Source organism: Ochlerotatus camptorhynchus, unplaced genomic scaffold (assembly GCF_037179485.1).
Source record: "Ochlerotatus camptorhynchus isolate MF236.1 unplaced genomic scaffold, CSIRO-AGI_Acam_v1.1 ptg000089l, whole genome shotgun sequence".
NCBI classification, from domain to species: domain Eukaryota; kingdom Metazoa; phylum Arthropoda; class Insecta; order Diptera; family Culicidae; genus Ochlerotatus; species Ochlerotatus camptorhynchus.
In genome coordinates, this window is record NW_027040579.1 from 832,908 (window position 1) to 854,887 (window position 21,980).

The 21,980-nt window shown below is 38.3% G+C and overlaps 1 protein-coding gene across 1 annotated transcript in view; it reads left to right on the forward strand.

Moving 5' to 3' along the window:
• Positions 1–21,980, forward strand: part of Psa (puromycin-sensitive aminopeptidase) — a 48,115-nt gene that overhangs the window by 6,061 nt on the left and 20,074 nt on the right. Inside the window, exon 2 of the mRNA XM_065218541.1 lies at positions 11,388–12,076. Within this exon, the coding sequence (XP_065074613.1) occupies positions 11,388–12,076 (689 nt within the window). The remainder of the gene's footprint in view (positions 1–11,387; positions 12,077–21,980) is intronic.

Below are 21,980 nucleotides of genomic sequence, written 5' to 3' on the forward strand. Positions count from 1 at the left end.
TTGTCTTGCGCGACAGTCTGTTTATATTCGAACAGTCATGCTCTACCGTCGTCTCTCTCACACTACATAAACGGTAGAACAATATTCGAGCAGAAAGAAAATTATCAAACAACTATCATATGACAATGTGATTTCGAGCTTATTCCTAAATTGAAATGTTATTATAAGGACATCATTGCTTGCTATTTTCATAATTCACACAAGCACAACATTAGCAGCACTTATTATGGGACAAACTAAAACACTTAAATACGTGACGGTCTTCGGCAACAGTGTCGTACCCCAGAGACTCATATGACATTTTAGTTTGGTTCTGTACTTTGATACCTTGTTTTGAAGTATCGGAAGCAAAGGTAGCCGGTTATCACAGAAAATGTGTCAATTACGGTGACCGCTTACAGCACTGTGCACGATCCAAACCCGGTCAGTGTTACATCGCATGGAAAATGCTGCTTGAAGCAACATCTTCACACATTTAGACATCGACATTGACAACGTTGTTAAGAATTTGCAGTGGAAATAATGCCCAGCGATAGATAACCAGTTCTTCTGTTTTTCAAGGCGGTATTATTTTCTCAAGATAAACCAATGAGGATTTGAATAAAAAATCATTGCCTTTAACTACCACTTTTCTTTTATATGGCATCAACATTCAAATTGAAAACAAAATCCCTCCCCTTGGCTAGTTTTTGCTGTTGGTGGGCGGGCTTAATTTCATGCTAGTGGAGTGTTGGAGACGGTAGGCTTATGGTCGGCGTTGCTGGCTCATGCCGCGATAGAATGGCGTCATGAGCAGGCAATGGGGATTACTAAGCTTCCCCTATCTGATAAACCACTGCATGAGAGAACCAAAGATCTAGTCTAGCAGTGATAGTATCACACTTGTTACTCCTTTAATTGAGAGCCGCGTCGTAGTACCTTTACGTATAGACACTGACGTTGGGTGTGATACTGGCGGGTTTTGCCGCAAATCACTCTTATTTTATTTATTTTTACGCAGATAGATTTATTTGGGTTTGCAAGGGAATTATACTATTGAAATATTTCAGAAAGTGCCCAACGGTGCTCCTTCTATTTGCGTGACAAGCTTTCATTGTTGTTTTCATTGAAGTATTACTCAGGAAACAATGTTAAACATCATTTTTGTACATGGTATTGTAACTAATCTTATATGTGCTTTATTTTGATTTGGGATATGTGTTTGAACTATGGCTTGGGATTTCAACTGTGGCGTGCTTCTATTGTGACATACCTATACGTATTTTTGTAGTGCGACATAGTGGAAGCGTGTGAGCATAGTTGGAGCATATACCCTATATAATTTAAAAATCAGCTAGGAAACTAACTTCAAAATGAAGCATTTTAGCCACATGAAGGTGTTACCTGGGTCGAACTACGATAAAATAAATAGGTCAAAATTAAAAGTACTTGAAACACGTTTAGTTTTAGATTATAAGCACAAGTGCAGGTACTTAATAAAGCATGGGTTATGATTGATTAGGTGAATTAGAACTTTTAATGATTTATTAAATTAGACTAATGAGATATCATAATCATTAAAAAAAAACTTTCATAAGAAACTTCAGAAAGTCTAATGACATTAAGTAAAAGGTGTCCACGATGAAATTGCCACACACAAAATTGATTCGCAAAATTCGAGTTTTCATCCGATTGCCATCAAATTTTCAGGGATTGAGAAATAACTATTAAACTTCATTTTACCATTTTACTCGTATTTTATTTACAGTCCATATGCAAATGCCCGCACCTTGGCCTTAACCCCGGCCATAAGATTCTGCACAACCTTGTGAATCAACCGTTTTTTGCATGTAAACCCATACTTTCTTCAGTTCCTCGACTGTCTTCACTACCTTAGGTCGTTTAAGAAGGTGCTGCTTCATAATCGCCCAGTACTTCTCGATGGGGCGGAACTCCGGGAGGGTTGAACATTTTCTGCACGAAATTGACCTTATTGTCCGCATACCACTTCAGCACGTCCTTGGAGTAGTGGCATGAGGCCAAATCCGGCCAGAAGATTGTTGGGACGTTGTGGGCCTTCAGGAGAGGAAGCAGCCGCTTCTGGAGGCACTCTTTTATGTACACCTGTCCGTTCATCGTGTCCTGGGTCACGAAAGGTGCACTCCGCTTCCCGCACGTGCAGATGGCTTGCCAAACCAGGAATTTCTTCGCAAATTTGAACATCTTCTGAGTGCGGACATGCTCCGGAACGCTGAACTTATCCTTAGCCGTGAAAAACAGGTTGCCGGGGATCTGTTTGAAGTCGGCCTTCACATATGTTTCGTCGTCCATGATGCAGCATTCAACTTTCGTCAGCATGTTGAGGTACAACTTCCTGGCACGGGTTTTGGCGGACTTGTTCTGCTTCTCGTCGCGATTAGGGGCCTTTTGTACCTTGAACGTTCGAAGCCCAGCCTTAGTTTTGGCCTTCTGGACAAAACTTCGGCTTAGGTGCAGCTTCTTAGCCACATCCCTAACGGAGGCGTTCGGATTTCGGTTGAAGGCCCCAACTACGCGGTTGTGATTTTTGGTGTTGTACGGAATACTTTTTCCTTCACTTCTGGGCTTCCGATCGGTGGTCAACCGTTCCTCGAACCGCTTAATCACTCGCGACACCGTGGAATTCGCGATTCCCAACGTTTTAGCGATGGAACGATGCGAGAGATCCTTGTTCTCGTGATGAATGCGCAAGATTTTATCACGCACGAGCTGTTCTTTCGACTCCATTTCCGCGAGTTTTGATCACAGGACTTTAAAACTTGCAGGATGTAAATAATGCACTATGAACTAAATCCACCCAAATTTTCATTAAATTCTACCCAACGGTTAAAAAGTTAGAGTAATTTCATAGTGTGGCAATTTCATCGTGGACACCCTTTATTTTTTTTTTTTTTCATTTCGTTTATTTGGCAGGCTCAAATGTTATAAAAATAACTTAGCGGAGCCGAGTAACATAGAATACCAATTATGGTACTCAAAATACAAAAGAAAAATATGTACAAATATATTTTATCATATCATTTTTCTGGGTGGCGATCGAAGCGGCGACAAAGCGATCTTCTCCCGTGCACGCAACTTCTTTCTTTCCCGAATTTGTTCCTCATTTTCATTGAACCCGAATCGTGATCGCTGCTGCTGTTTCTGGACATCGTTTCCCGTTGCATGCTCTCCGCTACTCTCGTCGGTCGTCGGGGTAGTCACGTCCATTTCGTTATCTGCATTCAACATCTCCAACCCCGTATCCGTTTCCTGATCGCTAATGACAAACGACGCACCTTCCACCACTACACCAGCATACGTACTGCTGCTGTGTTGTTTTCTTTCACTTTGCTTTCCTTTTTCCTTCAGTTGATTCTCCGGTTCCTTCCGAGCCTTCCGCTTGGGACAGGAAAGCTTCCGGTGTCCGTCCGCCTTGCACAGAAAACATTTGTCTTTGTTGCCATCATAAAAAATGTTTCCTTTGCGATTGAAGAAATGTAATGACGTGGGGATTTCCTTCTTCACATCCATATATACACCGCGTATCCCTGTATACACCTCAAAACACAGATCAGTTGGAAATTTCTCCCGGATGATGCGTTTAATTTTCCCATATTTCCCCAGCACTTTATCCAGCTCGTTGTCGGGTACCTCTGGTGGCAAGTCATACACACGCACATATTGAATGAATTCACCAGCATGCGACATGCGTACCTTTGCCGTCGTTCCATTCGCATAATGGAAGATTAAATCCTCCGAATTGAATGTCAGAGCATGGAGCATCGCTTCCTCTGATTTGAACTTCATGAAGACTCCCCTTTCCTCACCAATGCGATAAACAGCTTCCATTTCAGCCGGATCCGCGTCGAGTGCTTTGGCGAAATTTACTATCTCTCCGATGTTTGGTTTGGCATCACAATGGCTGAAGCTAAACTTGATGGTGTTTTTTACTTCACACATCTTGCACCGTAGCAACAAAAGGCACCGAACTGCTAGCAACGAACAAAGAGCAACTATATAATAGCGAGTCTCGAAAACAGGCTATCGTGTGGTTCACAACGAAATAAAAAATCGACTGCTGCTGTAGACAGCTGTAGGGCAACTGCTGGACACCCTTTAGATTAACAAAAAAATTAGGATGCGGGGGGGGGGGGGTCCGCTTAGGGAGGCAACTAACCTTTAAAGTTGTAGAATAAATCTTCTTATTTAGTATTGAACTTTAATAAGAAAACGCAAGCAGACCAATAGCATTAAGCAGATTAACAAAGAGAGGAATAGTTGAGGAAATAAGTAAAAGTAGAGGTATGTGACAATTAATAGCTTTTAAACTTTTGGAGGTATTGTATTCCCCTGAGTTTGTTGTACTCGATTACTATATTATTCTCTCAATACGCGAAATCTCTTATATATGCGGTTAAAGCATTTGCGTTAACTTATTTCTTAGTGTCCAAGTACTTACATTTGTAAACAGCAGTCAATGTTAATCTATGAACTAAACCCTACGTAAAATCGATCTTTTCTTATGTGGTATTGATGCACGTTTAACTTTTCTCAGCTGTCGAAATCAACGCGCCTACGTCTACGGAGCTCACGGTCGCGAAATCTTGAAATGATTGATACGTGCGGTAAAATAACTGAATTGAAACAAAGCTCAACAGTAAAATAAGTAGAATATTTAGGGAGGAATTTCAATAACAATAATTAATCAACTTGCCAACATAGGCTATCACATTTATTTTGGTGGCACTCTTTAAATGATAATAAGCCTTTTTTCTCGCTTCGGTTGTCTCGCACGGCTTTCGGAATTCGCGCGGTTTTCGTAACTTACATAATTTAGATATTTCGTTCGAAACGGATTTACTTATTCAATCGGTTTACTACGCGGATGTATCTACGCGCACACGTCACAGCATTTTTTCTATAACTATCTTGAAACAATACATACGGAATCCAGTGTTCAAGCGGCCAACATAGGCTAGTCCTTCTGCTGTATTGTCAAAGATAGAAGCAAAATTTATTCAAATGGGTCAAGTCTTGAAAACTAAGCTGTCACGCAGCTCCAGCTTGATACCCATTAAAAAAAAATACATTTAAATTGAAAACAAAATAAATTAAATCAATAAGGCCGAGAATCTGCAAAATAATACATTACCGGGATGCAATATTTTTGCCGAAAAACAGCAAACATTTTTTTCCGAAAGGATTGGCAAAGCTTGACAGCTATGGCAAATTTTGCTTTTCCGATTTCACGGCATTTGAACAGTTTACCGAGATGTTTGCTGGGCTCGGTGAACAAATCGAAGTGTGCAGGAATTCATTTCCACTTTCTTAGGTATCGATCTTGAAAAAATTCCATTGTAAAGGGTGTTACGATCAAAATTTGGTCAAACAAGAATGCATGAAAATTGACTTTTTTTTTTATTTTTTAAGTTCAATTAGTATAAAACAAACAAATTTTTGGGCCTATATTTGAACTCCTGCGATCAGATTATGTACAGCCCTCGTCTACTTTGTTCGCCGTAGAACACCAGTTTGCCTTAAACTGCTTCTCGCTTCCAACTATTCTTTGGGTCTTCTTCAGGTTCCGCTGGAGATGGCCCAAAATTTTTCTATTGGGCGGAGCTTTGGCGTTTTGGGAGGGTTCTTGTTCTTGGGAACCACCTGCACGTTGTTGGCGGCATACCACTGTATGGCATTTTTTGGCATGGATGGCAGAATGCCAAATCCGGCCAAAACAGCACGGAACAATCGTGTTGCTTCAGGAAAGGCAGCAGACACTCGTTCACGTCAATTTCCTGGTTGACGGTCCCGGTTGCAATGAAAATGTCGCTTTTCCAGCCACAGGTACAGATAGCCTGCCAAAGCACATATTTCTTAGCGAACTTCGACAGTTTCATATGGTTGAAAATATCTGCCACCTTTCCCCTTCCGGTTGCCGTATAAAACTCCTTGCCAGAATGCTGTTTGAAATCTGCCTTCACGTAGGTTTCGTCGTCCATTACCATGCAATCGAACTTCGTCAGCATAGTCGTGTACGAGGTCGTGTACAGCTTCCAGGATCGTGTTTTGTTTATCGTTGCGATTTGGAGTCACTACCTTCTTATCAGTCGACAGTTCGGCTCGTTTTTTAGCTCGATGCACGGTTGTAGACGATACTCCCAGCTTGTTTCCACGATATTTCGGACGAAGATATTGCGGCCTCTATCTACAAATCATGAAAACCATAAAAAAAACAAAAGCAATCAATGTTTTTCAATGCAAAATCTTATTTTTATTTTTATTATATTTTTTCTAAAAAGTATTTTTAGTTACCTTTCATTTGATATTTTGATCTTTGAAATCGGCCCAGTGGTTCAAAAGTTATGAATATTTATTTTATATTTTTTTTACCACCCTAACATCGAAATGGTTACCCTAATGACAAAATAAAGAAATCTCGCGTCACTTTTCAAATAGACCAATGTAACATATCCACCATTTTGAGAAAATCGAAGTTGAAGTTCGACAGATTATTATTTGAACTGTTTAAAAACAATACATTTTGCAATACTATTTTTAATGTAGTCCGTGTAAAATAACGTTGAAAATTCAGAAGAAACGGTAAAATCACAATTTTACTTTAAATTTCATGCTACAACATAGAAAAAAAACCACATAAGACGTTTTGAAAAGTCGAGTTGTACATCGGACATGTTACATTGGACGATTTTTCTCAATGACATAATCAATGAGTGTTACATTGGACGTTTTGTCTTCATGATACTAGATTCCCTTTCACAGATTTCAGAGTATAGTACCTAAATTTAGATTGGACCCGCCTTTGGAAAATGAGCACCAATCATGTTAGGCAGTCCGAATGACCGAAGTAACAATCATATACCCATCATTTTAAACTGTACATTGGACAATTTTTAATCAATGATTACACTAGTTTACAAAACAACATAAAAAGTGTGAACTTTAGTGGTTGACCAACGTTTCTAATGCAAAATCCTACGCTGAATTCAATGCCGTGGTCAGAAAAAATTAAAGTAGAGCCATTTTTGATATATACAAAATTTTTGATTTTTTGAATTTGGACAAAAGTACGATTACTAAAATGTCAATATCTTTGGAACTAGTGCACCAATTTTAAATCTTTTTTTTTATAAAAGTGAAGCTAAATAAATTTGCTATCGTTCACTAGAATATTATGTCTTAATTAAAAATTTCATTTTGAAGTCATTTAAAAATTTACAGAATTTTTTTTTATTTTTCCTGCGAATTTTCCATAAAAATCTTGTTTTAATCAACATTTTTAATGGGATAAAAAGATTCAAAAAATCATTCCATAATTTATTCTTAAAGTCCATTAAAAACTGGAGAAAATGAGCCTTTAATGGATGAAATCGGTTGGAAATTGTCGAAGTTATGAAATTTTTTGTAAAATCATGGAAATTGAATGTTCCAAGATTGGCCGTCAGTGAGAGTTATAGCCATTAAAAAGCCTGGAAAACCCGCGTCAGATCATAACTCGTATCGTCCCATCGCGATGTTATCGTGCATTCGAAAATTGTTGGAGAAAATGATCCTTTTTCGCCTCGACAAATGGGTTGAGACGAACCACCTACTCTCAGATACTCAATTTGGTTTCCGTAGGGGTAAGGGAACGAACGACTGTCTCGCGTTGCTTTCCACAGAAATCCAGTTGGTTTTTGCTAAAAAAGAGCAAATGCTTCTGTGTTCTTGGATATTAAGGGGGCTTTTGATTCAGTATCGGTTGAAGTCCTTTCAGACAAACTCCACGCTTGTGGCCTTTCCCTATTAATTAATAACTTTTTGTACAATTTGCTGTCAGAGAAACATATGAGCTTTTCTCATGGAAACTCTGCAGCTTCTCGATTTAGTTACATGGGTCTCCCCCAGGGCTCATATTTAAGCCCCCTTTTGTACAATTTCTATGTCAGAGAAATTGACAATTGTCTAAGTGACAACTGCACGTTGAGACAACTTGCAGATGATGGCGTAGTGTCTATGACAGGGCCCAAAGGGGTCAACCTGCAAGGACCCTTACAGGATACCTTAGACAATTTGTCTACTTGGGCTATCCAGCTAGGTATCGAATTCTCCACGGAGAAAACTGAGTTGGTCGTTTTTTCTAGGAAGCATAGCCCAGCACAACCGAAGCTTCAACTTTTGGGTAAGCCGATCACTCATTCCATGTCTTTCAAATATCTTGGGGTCTGGTTCGATTCCAAATGCACCTGGAGATCCCACATTGAGTATCTGAGACGAAAATGCCAACAAAGGATCAATTTTCTCCGAACAATTACCGGAACGTGGTGGGGAGCTCATCCGCAAGATCTTCTAACGTTGTACCGGACAACGATTTTATCGGTTTTAGAGTACGGTAGTTTTTGCTTCCAATCGGCGGCTAAAACTCACATCATCAAACTGGAACGTATACAGTATCGTTGTCTTCGTATCGCGTTAGGATGCATGCACTCGACTCATACGATGAGTCTCGAAGTGTTGGCGGGCATGTTGCCACTATCGGATCGGTTTTCAGAATTGTCTCTCAGGCTCCTCACCCGTTGTGAAGTTATGAACCCACTGGTAATCGAAAACTTTGAGAAGCTATGCTTCTCCGACTTCGGCAATTCAGTTAGTTTTGATTTATCTATGACGCGGGAGATTCGTGGAATCCCAGAACATCATCGTTCCATGATTGTTCCGTCAATTTATGCTGCGATGTTTGGCCAAGTTGATTCCGCAAGATCGTTCTTCACAGATGGATCACTAATAGAGGCGTCCGCTGGTTTTAGTATTTATAACGAATTTCATAGCGTCTCCCGAATGCTTCATGCTCCTTGTTCCGTATATGTTGCTGAACTGGCGGCAATACACTATACGCTAGAAACGATCGCCTCACTTGCACCAGATCACTATTTTATTTTTACGGATAGTCTCAGTTCTGTCGAGGCTATTCGATCCATGAGGCCGGTAAAGCACTCCTCGTATTTTCTCATGAAAATACGAGAGATTCTGAGTGCTTTATCTTTAAGATCTTTTGTCATCACCTTTGCATGGGTCCCATCTCATTGCTCGATTCCGGGCAATGAGAAGGCGGACTCACTTGCTAAGGTGGGCGCTATGCAAGGTGATATTTACGATCGACAAATCGCCTACAATGAATTTTTCTTCATTTATCGTCAACAGTCGCTCGCCAGCTGGCAAAATAAATGGAGTGAAGGAAGTTTGGGACGATGGCTATTCTCGATCATCCCTAAGGTGTCGAAGAGTGCTTGGTTCAAGGGGTTGGATGTGGGTCGAGACTTCATTCGTCTGATGTCTCGCCCCATGTCCAATCACTTGTAATCGCTGTAAACGCTCACTTGTTTCGTGTTGGGCTGGGAGACAGCAATCTCTGTGAATGTGGACAAGGTTACCAAGACGCCGATTACATCCTTTGGTCTTGTGCTGAGCATCGTGGAGTCAGATCTGAGCTGTGCGATTCCCTTCGGGCTCAAGGTAGACAACCTAATGTTCCAGTTCGGGATATTTTGGCTAGACGTGATCTGGAGTTTATAAAACTCATATATGTTTACTTTAAGAATACTAACCTTAGATTGTAAGTTTGATTAACCTTGTGTTTAGTTTGTGTATTGTGCGTGTAGTTTTTTTTTAATGTTTGTTTTCAAGATGAATAGAAATAAGTTCATGTTTTAGGATTAATTAAATATTTGTATAATAAATCATATTTCAAACCTCCTTCTCCCTTTTCCCATCCAAAAAATTGTAAATCTCCACTAACGTCGAGACGACCGCGAGTAATCGGTTCAATTCCTTTAACTCTAGATTTAAGACATTAATCATGTATAATGCAAATGATAACTCGGCTCTGTAAAGTTTATTCGATTGAGCGTGTACAAATAAATTAATATAAAAAAAAAGATTGGCCGTCAATTATGGAATGATTTTTTGAATCTTTTTATCCCATTAAAAATGTTGATTAAAACAAGATTTTTATGGAAAATTCGCAGGAAAAATAAAAAAAAATGCTGTAAATTTTTAAATGCCTTCAAAATTAAATTTTTAATTAAGACATAATATTCTAGTGAACGATAGCAAATTTATTTAGCTTCATTTTCATAAAAAAGATTTAAAATTGGTGCACTAGTTCCAAAGATATTGACATTTTAGTAATCGTACTTTTGTCCAAAATTCAAAAAATCAAATATTTTGTATATCTCAAAAATGGCTCTACTTTATTTTTTTCTGACCACGGCATTGAATTCAGCGTAGGATTTTGCATTGGAAATGATCATCACCTTACTGAGTTCAAAAATGCTGTAAACTAGTGTTATCTTAAATAATTGAAAGTAAATTTGGATGGATGTTTTTGTATCACATACAATGATAGAAGAGCAATAGTTTGTATCGCTTAACTCGATTGGTTTACATTTGTTACATTGGTCTATTTGAAAAGTGACGCGAGAAATATGGGTCTAATATTTTGCGATAACGAACAAAACGACCAATTTTTATGAAATTCTGAGAACCACTATATCGTTTTGCTATGAAATTACTGCAAATGGAGTCTTAAAATGGTGTTAAATCGAGGGGGGCGACACATCTAAATCTCAAGTTTAGATGCTCAACAAATCTCATACTAGCGAATCAATCTTCGAAAAATCTTCTTTCATTTGTCGCATCTACTTGCATCGCTCATAATCTTTTTGCAGGAAATCTTCAGAATCGTCATCAATCTTCTTTCTATCTACTCAGCGTGTGCACAGCTAGCCACACAAAAACAATCTTTTTTGCATCGTAGATAGAGTCGCCCCCCTCGTGTTAAATACAGAAACTAAAAAATGTATATTGACCCTAGCATACTAACATTACATGAGCTATCATAATCCAAACATCTAAAAATGCAATTGAATTTATCAATCTCGGTTGGTCGGTTTTTACACGGCATAAAACCGACTCCAGTGTATCTCAAGAAATGAACTCGTTAACCATTTTTAAAAATTAATTTAAATTTGGCCGGACGATATGTTAATGTAGAGTGGCCATAAGCGACATGATGCGATGGTATCCGTCCATGCCTACTAGTTTCCAATATCCCCTTTTTTTCTTGAAAATGTGAGAGCACGTCAAATTGCCAACGCCAACCATCAGGAGAAGGGTCTGTTCGCTGCGTACGTTTGCTCTCGCCGGCAGTCTTTCGCGTTGCCTTTCGCAGTGAGCATCTATTCCGTGTGAGTGTGTCCCGGAGAGGCAAACTTGTGTTCTATAATCTGTATTTCTCCTTTTTTTTCTGTGTGTCCCATATTCAATCTTTTGAACCCACAAAAAATCGTTTGCCAAATATCGGCTTCTTCATTGTATCTCTACCTCATTTACAGCTCGGGTCGAAACGGTGAAGAGCCAGTGCAAAACATCCGGTAAAAGAGTGCTGTGTTCTTCTTCGATTGCTGCTGAACCTGGCCACAGCCGAAACTGCATTTCTCGCTTGTCATCATCGCAAGCACCATCAGCGACAGTGTTGTCTCCGTGGCGTTCGTGGAGGTTTCTGCGTGAAAAACACATATTTTCGACACTAGCGCGCACTTTACCCGCTACCTCGTGGCCCTCAGACCATCACCTCGTGGCATTCCACTTACAACAAACACCGGCCGTGTCCCAGAAACTGCAGCATCGATCGTATTATCAACGTCGTCATAATCACAGCTTTATTCACACCGGTCTGCCGTCTATTGGAGTGGCTGCAAACAGTTTGAAGAATTCGTTTAAATGTGGTTGCGTTTATCGGAATAACAGTGTTCTACATCCAAGTCTGATAAGACATTCTAGCACCGTAACAAATCCTGGTGGTAGTGTGAGTGATCATCCAAGTGAAGAAAAAAGTGCAGATTGTAAAAGTGCTAGTGACGGGAAAGAAGCATCTGTCAGCCTCAGTAAATCCGATACCATGTCGTCTAAAGCGGCCTTTCAACGATTGCCCACCAATGTGGTTCCGGAGCATTATGACTTGACGCTGAAACCGAATCTAAAATCGTTCACATTCGAAGGCAGCACTTCGGTAAAAATCCAGGTGAGTCTAATCTGGACATATGCAGTAACTACACGTGCTCCCGTCCTAATCGACTACAGATGCGGTTGGGCTCTTTCACTGAGGCACACAGAAGCTGGATGCACGTTCCAGTCGGCTGGGTATTGAATATGCATCATATATCTTCAATCTTCAAACAGCGAGTACAGTCGATTCTGTTTTTACGCTATTTTATTCTTTTCGATTTTGCGTTCATGCCGGATGGATGGCTACAGATTTTTTTAAACCATATTTTTCGTTGATTTTTGTAGTTTTTAGCATCAAATTTGGTTGCAATTCGAGATCACACGATCAAATATAGAGGCGGGAAAAAATCGCGTAAAAACAGAATTGAGTGTATTAGTAGGTTAAACGAAAGCAAATGGTATTACAGTTTCTTTTGATTGTTATTCTACAGATCCGGTATAGCGGGTATAGCCAATGCGGCAAGATAGAATATTTATGTTTTCCGTTTCACGATCTTATGACCTGCATTTTTCTTGTTTGTTTCATATAATTGTTTATTTTATAAACATACATTATACATGTACTACGTATACATTGATCTCGAGTTTCTTTTTTGATCACCAGAAATTTGTCAAAAGCATTCGTTATCATACGACACTGTAGAAACATTTGTTGTAGTTACTTATTAACCTTGCTAGTCATTTTTGGCCTGGAAAAACCGTGCATGAAGAAGGTTAAATAATTCTTTATCACTGAACATTCAATTTATATAAATCCGAACAATGGATCAGGTCCAAAACAACATTGATCGATTCTTTTCACCGATTTTCTCTTTCGATAACCACTTGGCTTCACAAACGTTTCTTGCCGTGTTTGCCGTATTACATTGAAAATAGCTGGAAATGACTTTACATGGCCGAAGGGATGCAAAAAGAAAATCAACGGAGAGAATTGGTCAATGTTACTTAGGACCTAAGATAGAAGATAACAAAATGAAAGATTTTCTCACTAGAGATTGAACGATTTGTAATCAAATTTGACCAGCTGAAGCTAGAAAAGTAAAATGCTGCATACGTTTCACACACAAAGTCCGATTTGTTTGATCTTTTGGCGGATTTCTGTACGAAGTACACATTAATGTAATTCAAATGATTGTTTTTGTTCCACACAGCTCAGTCGATTCTAAGTTAGGACCTGATATTTCTCCAAAAAATTGACCTTATTTGGTTGCGAATCAAGCGATCTGACTTGTAGTGAATACCCTTAAAGATTACAGGAAAAGTCCTATATTTTTAGAAACTGCACATACATTGAACGCCCTACAACTCGATACTGAAGATACTGTCGAGTTATAGAATAAGAATCCCATACACAATCGCTATCACAGTAGCCATAAATTGCATGAGCATGATTGACCGCCCACGGTTGCAACTCTGTTATTGCCAGGTTAGCTTTAAATACACAGAGAACCAATAGACGATGCGTGGGACTAGTAATCATCCTCGTGTAAAAACTGGTGATCTCAAACCAGGTCAAGAAAGGAATGGGTAGGAATGTGTTGACGTTACACTCGCTTTGATGGCTATCACAGTAGCCATAAAGTGCATATTTACTATAGTTCTATAACTCGATATCGAGTTGTAGAAAGTTGACGGTACTTACATTTCAACAATGTTTCTAAGATGGAACGTTTCAAAAATTATTTAGAAATATTCAATAACTATCAAGAAATTGAGGAGGTTAGAACCCTAGTAGCACACTTGTCACAAACCGGTTGAGGTAACTGATATAGGACTAATTTTAATCACATTCAAGTTGCTGCAACTTTGTGTGACATATGTGTGCTACTTGGGAAGGAAAGGGGTGTAAGTGACTTTGATCGATTCTCTTCATTGACTTTCTCTTCTGATAGCCACAGCTTTATAAACAGATTTTGCGCTATTTCTGTCACGTAGTTTGATAAAGGAGGTTCTCATCCACACGAAACGAAAATCAATTATTTTATTCATGTTTTTCACTTATACATTTTTGCCACAACATTAGCCTTATACATTCCATAAGACAACCCACATAGGTCTTATAAGAATGCATAAAACGTATTTGTAACTTATACATTTCATTTGACACATGATCTTCATTAACTTTTTACAAGGCGTCTGCTTATACATTTTTTTTTCATAATAGAAATTGCCAAAAAGTATAAGGAAATTTCTATCCGTGTAGCATCCAGAATGGCACACGAATCAAGGGATGTTTTTGCAGCTGAATTATTACCGAAAGAGAAATTTGATGAAGAGAATCGATCAAAGTCACTTAAACCCCTTTCCTTCTAACCCCCTCATTTTTAGTTTTATTAATTATTTATAATTTTTAATTTTAATAATTATTCATAATTTTTACTTGCATTATTTGTATAACCGTGGTAGCTGGTAAAATTGGTATCAATGCGTAGGTGCTAGAACATACATGAATGAACTAGGGTAGATAATGTTTGAAAGTATTAATTGCAGTTATTACACATAAAAGCGATGTCAATCTTAAGGTCAAGAAGCGACCGAGGTCTCCATGTGTGACATTTCATAGCAGTTTTTCAGAATGGAATCACCTTAAATAGATTTATTTAAATTCGAATCATTTCACAGAATCATCTTTGCGGCAAATGCAACGCAGTAGGCCTGGTCGATTTGATGGTTGTGTAATATCAAAGGTATACTGCAAACATCAATGTTAACAAGACAAATTATTTGGCTTTATCTAACATTATCATTTTCCAGGATGCTTTCGCGTACTGGCTGCGTTTGTATTAGATTAGATGAGATTAGATTAAAAACTATGTAAACCTTAGGGTGACCATCTTGCCCCGTCTAAAGGGCGAACACGAAATTATTGCGACACCGAAAATGTCATGCCAATTTTCTTATAATGTTTAGAATCAAACCAAAATTTTAGGGTAGTTTTATACATATATTTACTTCAAAAATCAAAAGAAAAGTTAATCGATGGAGCCTTGAGTGTAAAATTGAACGCATTTTCGCTTGATGCCCTCCATCAAAGTCTTTACAGTGTCATCCGGTACCAGTTTCTCAGTTTTTTTTTTCCATTTTCTTAACATGTCCTTCTCGTCTTTGACTGTCTTCTTGCTCTTCCGAAGTTCCCGCTTCATTATTGCCCAGTACTGCTCCACCGGGCGCAGCTCCGGACAGTTTGGCGGATTCATGTCCTTTGGAACAAAATGGACAGAATTGGACTCATACCACTCCAGGACACTTTTAGAATAGTGGCATGATGCCAAATCTGGCCAAAATAGCGGAGCTTCGTTGTGCTGCTGCAAGAACGGCAGAAGGCGCTTCTCGAGGCACTCAGATTTGTAGATCTCGCCATTTACTGTGCCCTTTGTCACGAAAGGCTCACTCCTCAGTCCGCAAGAGCAGATGGCCTGCCAAATGAGATATTTGGAGGCGAACTTCGACATTTTCTTCTTCTTAAATTTGTCGTCCACATCGAACTTGCTCTTGCCGGTGAAAAACTCCAACCCCGGAATTTGCTTAAAATCGGCTTTTATATACGTTTCGTCGTCCATCACACAGCAGCCATATTTTGTCAGCATCTTCTCGTAGAGCTTCCGTGCCCGAGTTTTAGCCGTCGATTGTTGCTGCTCATCGCGGTTTGGGAAGTTCTGTACCTTGTATGTATGTAGTCCAGCTCTCTTCTTTGCATTCTGGACGTAGCTCTGCGACATGCCGATCTTTTTAGCCAAATCACGGCTTGAGACGTTGGGATTTGCTTTAATCATCCGCTTCATCTTTCCCTCCGTCTTTTTGTTCTCCGGTCCCGGTTTTCTTCCAGCTCCTTTGCCGTGGTCCAACGTCAACCGCTCCTGGAACCGCTTCAACACTCTGGAGACGGTTGAATGGTGAATGTTCAACATTTTTCCCAACTGCCGGTGCGACAGGTCAGGAAATTCCAGGTGTTTGGAAAGAATTTGTTCTCCAACTCGCGTTGGTTCACCTCCATTTTCGTTGAATCGAAAAACACGACTTCGAGTTTGACAGCATGTACACAATACACATCAATGAGAAAGTGTGCAAAATTTGGTTGATTTTTACCCAATGGTAAAAAAGTTATGCCCTGTTGAATATGTCGCAATAATTTCGTGTTCGCCCTTTACCTCTGCTTGGCGTGAATTGGCACGAAGAATAGAGCGTACACATCCACATAATTTAATAGTAGCCTAGATCAGTGCTGGTATCAGTACTGGTTTACTACTGTAACATCACATTTGAAAATTTAACATATCTTTATCGGCACCTACCACAAACCAAAACAAACTAAGCTGTACTGGGGAAAAACACAAAACGGTGACACAGTTTTGTATTGTTTTGAATGTTGCTGTTTTCTGCCTAATAACCGCACATATTTGAAGTTTATAGTATGGAAGCATAAGATAAGAATGAATAGTAAACAGTCCAATGCATAGACATTAAAATTTGGCAAAAAATAGTGACTTAGTACTAATTTTGTGCCTACTAAGTACAATTCACCCTTTGCCTCTATTGTTCGAACGGTTTTTTTTTTCACAAAATGGAACATTCTCACTGCAGACGCCTTCCAAATTTATTTAACTTTCCGAATATATCGTAAGATTTGATATAGAGTAACACTATGCTGAGATATTGTTAAAAATCTAACACTGCTTCTTGACCCAAACTCGGCCTAATGATTCTAAACTCGGCGTAACGCATTGAAACGCAATTGAATTCACTTCGGCCTATCGGATTTGATTCGGTCAGAACGCCTTTTTTGTTTTTCACGTTCTTATTGACTTCGTTCGGTAGACTTTGAACAGAAGTTTCGTACCAAACGCATAATTGACTTGTTAACGCCGAAACCATGGTTTTATTTGATGGTTTCACTTAATTTCGCAAATGTAACGCACATAATATTTTTCCAATAACAAAAATAATGATTGTTATCAGAATATCACATAGCATAAGAAATTCTATATGAGAAATCATGTCGATTTCATTGGACACATAACGTTCATGTGATTTAGTGGTGCAATTAGCAATTATTGGATCACATAAAAGTTAAAAGATATTTTCCACTGGTTATGTGATTTATTTTATGAGTGCATATTTTCCGTCATACACTCAAAAAATAAATTACATAACCAGTGGAAAATATCCATGTGAATTTCACCTAACTTTCATGTGATCCTGTAGTTGGAAATTCCACAACTAAATCACATAAACGTTGTGTGTCCAATGAAATCTATATGATTACTTTTTTGGAGGCGAACCAGCCCAAGGCTGAAAGCCTCCTTGATAAAGCTAAATAATAATAATATATGATTACTTACATATCTGGAGTGATTTGAGATTTGGGCGTAATTGCATTTGTAAACAAACACGTCAATCACCGATTTCTCGCGAATAAAAGCTCAATCTCGAAAAGTAATAACACTATGAGGTAGATGAATGATTCCTCTATCATTTGGTATAGTTTGTTTGTGAGATTGAGCTTTTATTCAAGAGAAATCAGTAATTGACGTGTTTGTTTACAAAAGCAATTACGCCCAAATCTCAAAGCACTCCGGATATAATTTCTTAAGTTATGTGATATTCAGATAAAAATCATTATTTTATTATTGGGAAAATATTATGTGTGTTCCTAATAGAAACTAAGTGAAAACATTTTTCAGTGTACACATGCTTGCATCAGCTCTGCGACTGTCAACAAATATAAGCGAGATCGTTTCTTCTTCAGTGCTTTTGCATGCTGAAAAATTTCAGATCAGATGAAAAAATGTTAACATTTACCAGCACTGACCTGGATGTCTGGCCTCTAATGGGCCTTAGTTACCCGGAATACAGTCGATTAAGAAGAACAGGTAGTTTGAATAAAGATTGAACTGAGTCTGTCTCTTTGATCGTTTATTAAAAAAATAAAATAAATCCGTTTGCTAGAATATGTCTGTTTAATGGCATATTAATAGCTTATTCTATTGAATCGCAATTAGCAGCAAATTATACTTTGATAACAGAATAAGCTATTAACTTGAACTTGTTATAGCGCACAACTTACACACCTTAAGGGCCACCCACAATAGATCCGTTTGCGTTGCGTTGACGTAAATTTGACAGTTAGACAATAGATTTTGCTGTCACTTTGTGCAACGCGTCCGATCCGGATCTAATGTGCGTGGAAAAAATTTAGAAAAAATCATCGACTTCGGTAATTCATTTACCGAATTTTCAACAGCTGAACAATCGGTAATGTTTTCGGTAATCGAGAACATTACCGAAAAATCTGTAAACTGGACGAGCAAAATTAGCTGTCAAATTTACCGAACGATCGGTAACGTTTACCGATGTACATTGCTTGATTTGTAGTCGACTTTACCGGAGAACTGTAATTTTTAAGGACGATATGCAAATCGAAAATTACCGAGAGATCTGTATTTTTTTTTAAATGTAACCGACTCAACTGTAATTTGCTTTAATATTGCTTCAAGGTGGCGGTCACTGCAACCCATGCAAAAAATTGGCTGCAGTCATGATCAATGTGTTAGTGTTGCAAATTGCTCCACCAATGAACAAAACAAGTTTTTGTCGGAAGGATTCCAAATGCTGTTTTCAGATCGTCGCCAGAGGGAATGGAACTTGGACCGACAGAAAAAAAAAACAAGCAACAAAATCGGCCATAGCCTGTAGATTTGAAGACATACTTCAAATCTCCGCGTACATTGTACGGGTTAGGTGCTCTAACGGAACTATCCACCTACCCTCTTCTAAAGATCATTTTCTAGCTAATAAATTATCACACTAAAGCTACATGTTAGCATTTCCACCCAACTCTGAAAATCGCAAACTTCGCGCATGAAGTAACATAAAAACACTTAATTAAAAAAAAAAGAAATTTAATTACTTACGGAAAATACCTGCGATTCGCTCATCTTGGTGTTGCATATCAGCTTCTATAATTTCACCTTTTTATTTTTCACAAACACGAACGTTTTTAAAGTCGATCGAAAATCGCAATATGGTGGATTTGACGTTTACCGACACCGTTACCGAACTCACTAATGGAATGCTTTTTCTACCAAAACTTCAGTAAAATATTTCACCGAAGTCAGTGATTAAGCTGATTTACAGACCTGCCGGTAAAAAAGTTTACCGTTTTCGTTAAATTAAAATGAAATTACCGAAATTCGGTCATTTCATTTACAGTTTTCAGCAATAAAGCGAGAAAATACCGAAACATCTGTAATTTTTAGCATTACCGATCTAAGACGGTTTTTTTTACCGAAAGTGTGTACCAATAAGATAATAAGATATTAATAGTAAATAATGATATTATTTTCCTCTGGTTTTGCTATTCGTCTCTACCCGGTTTTAGTGTCTCTAAATAATAATACCTAAAGAATCTTGTACTTAATACGTAATACCTAAAGAATCCCCTTGAGAATATATTGACCGGAAATTTGTTGTTTGCCACTATTAGTCTGTTGTAAGTTAATCAACTCCTTAACTCGAAGGTCCCTACAATATCGAGCTAGGGGGAGTTAACTCTAACACCAGTACATTTCTCATATAGAAACACAAACAATTTGCATCTGCCTTTTGTTCTGCGTGTTCCAAAATTGAACTATTTAAGTCACCTCCCAAAAAGGCCACAAACTCGATCAACAACAGCACTCGCATAAAAAAACACAACATGCACCGTTATAATTCGTTTCACAATCCCGAAAAAGCAACAACGGTCAGCCGCCACATCAACAACGCTGCGATTTCGTAAATTTCACTTTCCGAGAAAAAAGGTCAATGAAACTGTTTTGCTGTGGGTGCCATTTATCTTTTTTTTTTGCAGTTTGAGTATTTCTCCCTACAGAAGACTTCATCTTTTGAACCCCTTTTGTTTTTTTTTGTTACAACCTGTCGACTGTTGATTTAACCCAATCATTTGGCATTCATTATGCTTTCTGGCTGAGAAAAGTCCCATTCATTACGACTCGACACAAGGTCGCTCGGTTCGCTTTTGATGCTAATACTTATCCTAGGGACCTTCCAAAAAGTAACGGGAAATTGACACTTCCAAATATAGTTAAACAACGGTTACGTAAAAACGTCGCCGACATCTATTATGAATGCAAAACTCGATTGCTTTCTCCAAACATACTCAATTTTGAAGCTCTGAAGTAGAGTGGTTACTTAATGATTGTGTTGCTTGACGGCTGCACCATCCGCTCGCCATTAGCAAAACTTACACATTTACCGATTGATGGCGCTGTTTCGCAGTCGGATTGTTTGAAAACGATTTGTTGTATTATGGTAGTTAGCCATTTTTATCGCTATGTATTATTGATATGAGTTTGTTTTGCTTCCACCATTCGTATTTTGTTGATTATTGCGGTTCTCCGTGTTACTCTTCTCTGTGGATTCAATTTGTGCTTTCAATTTTATTGTTGAATGAATGTGCCATTTGGTAGAGCAATTCTTCATCGACATTTGAAAAGAGCGAAACTTTTCACATTTTTGGCATATCTCTGAAAACGAATGTTGGATCGGAACGAAATTCCAAATGATTTGATGGGACTTGGTGGTTGTTTTTTTGTGATCCTTAAAGGGTGGTCCATTAGTAACATGAATTGAATTTAGACAGTTTTAATTAAAAAAATTAAAATTATGTGTTGTTAAAACGGGATGACACTGTATAATATATTACAGGGTGTCGACTACCCGAAAAATCAGGGAATATCAGGGAATTCATTTTTGGACCTAGAAATTCAGGGAAATATTTCTTAATCACAGAAACTTTTTAATAAGTACGGCTGATTTTGCTAGTTTCAAACAACTTAATTACTCGGTGTAGTTTGGGGATGGTTTTTCATTTCAAATTTTAAGTAGAGTTGTGAGCTTGTGGTTGCTCAATGCTCGATGTTGCATTTTTGCAAATTGAGAAAAAATTATTCAAATGAAAGGGTATTTCGGTATCCATTTCCTTAGACGCTAGACGTTGTTGGTTGTTTCAAAACTTAACCTCCAAATGGGTATGTGCGTCTCTCTAGATGTTACACCTAATTGCGTCGGATAAAATTTAACCTTCGAGTAGATTGAAGCGTCTGCCTTTGAGTAGATCCAAGAATGGTAGAGAGTTAAGAGAAGAGGATGATTTTTTTGCATGATTGTAGTTCTTGTTCCATATTGTGTTCTTAACAGCTCAGAGAATCAACTAAATGAGAATTTAGGATAATGGTCTTGCTAGGATAGATTTTTTTTTATTGCTTGGAGTAGCACTTTTATGATTGAATAATAATTCAAAGATACGTCGATAAGTAATTCCTTGACAGCACAGAGTGGCTTTATTGTGTATTCTAGGTCTTCCTTGTAAACTTGGATAGCTCGGAAAATTTGCTTATCAGTGAAGTTATGGTATTGTGATGATGCTGCTATTTGCAATTGAGATGGTATTAACTTACAAATTTTGGAGGTAAAAGCACAGTTTATATGATTTCCCACCGGAGGAATCCGTATTAACCGGAGTAATTTTCTTGCAAAACTGGATCTAAAAATGTACTTAAAGCAAATTAAAAATGGGATTAAAGACAAGTGTTTTATATGTAAAATACAAGGTGACCAGTGAGCAAGGAAATTGGGAAAAACCACGAAAAGCTAGGAATTTGAAGTCAACGCGGAATAAAAACAAGGTAATTCAGAAAACATTTTCGAAAATCTCTAAGAGCGTTTTAACTAGAACTCCCAAGTCAATTGAGTGAGTTCAGAGTAAACAATGTAAGTAGCTCTCTGGAAATTCCTTGGGAATCGATTTTAGAGGGTCCAATTCCAAAGGAATTCTGTAAATTCCGATGATAAATCCAAGCGCATTTAAAAAAGAATTTCTAGAGAATTTTACGGAGCAATTTCCAGAAGAATTTAGAGGG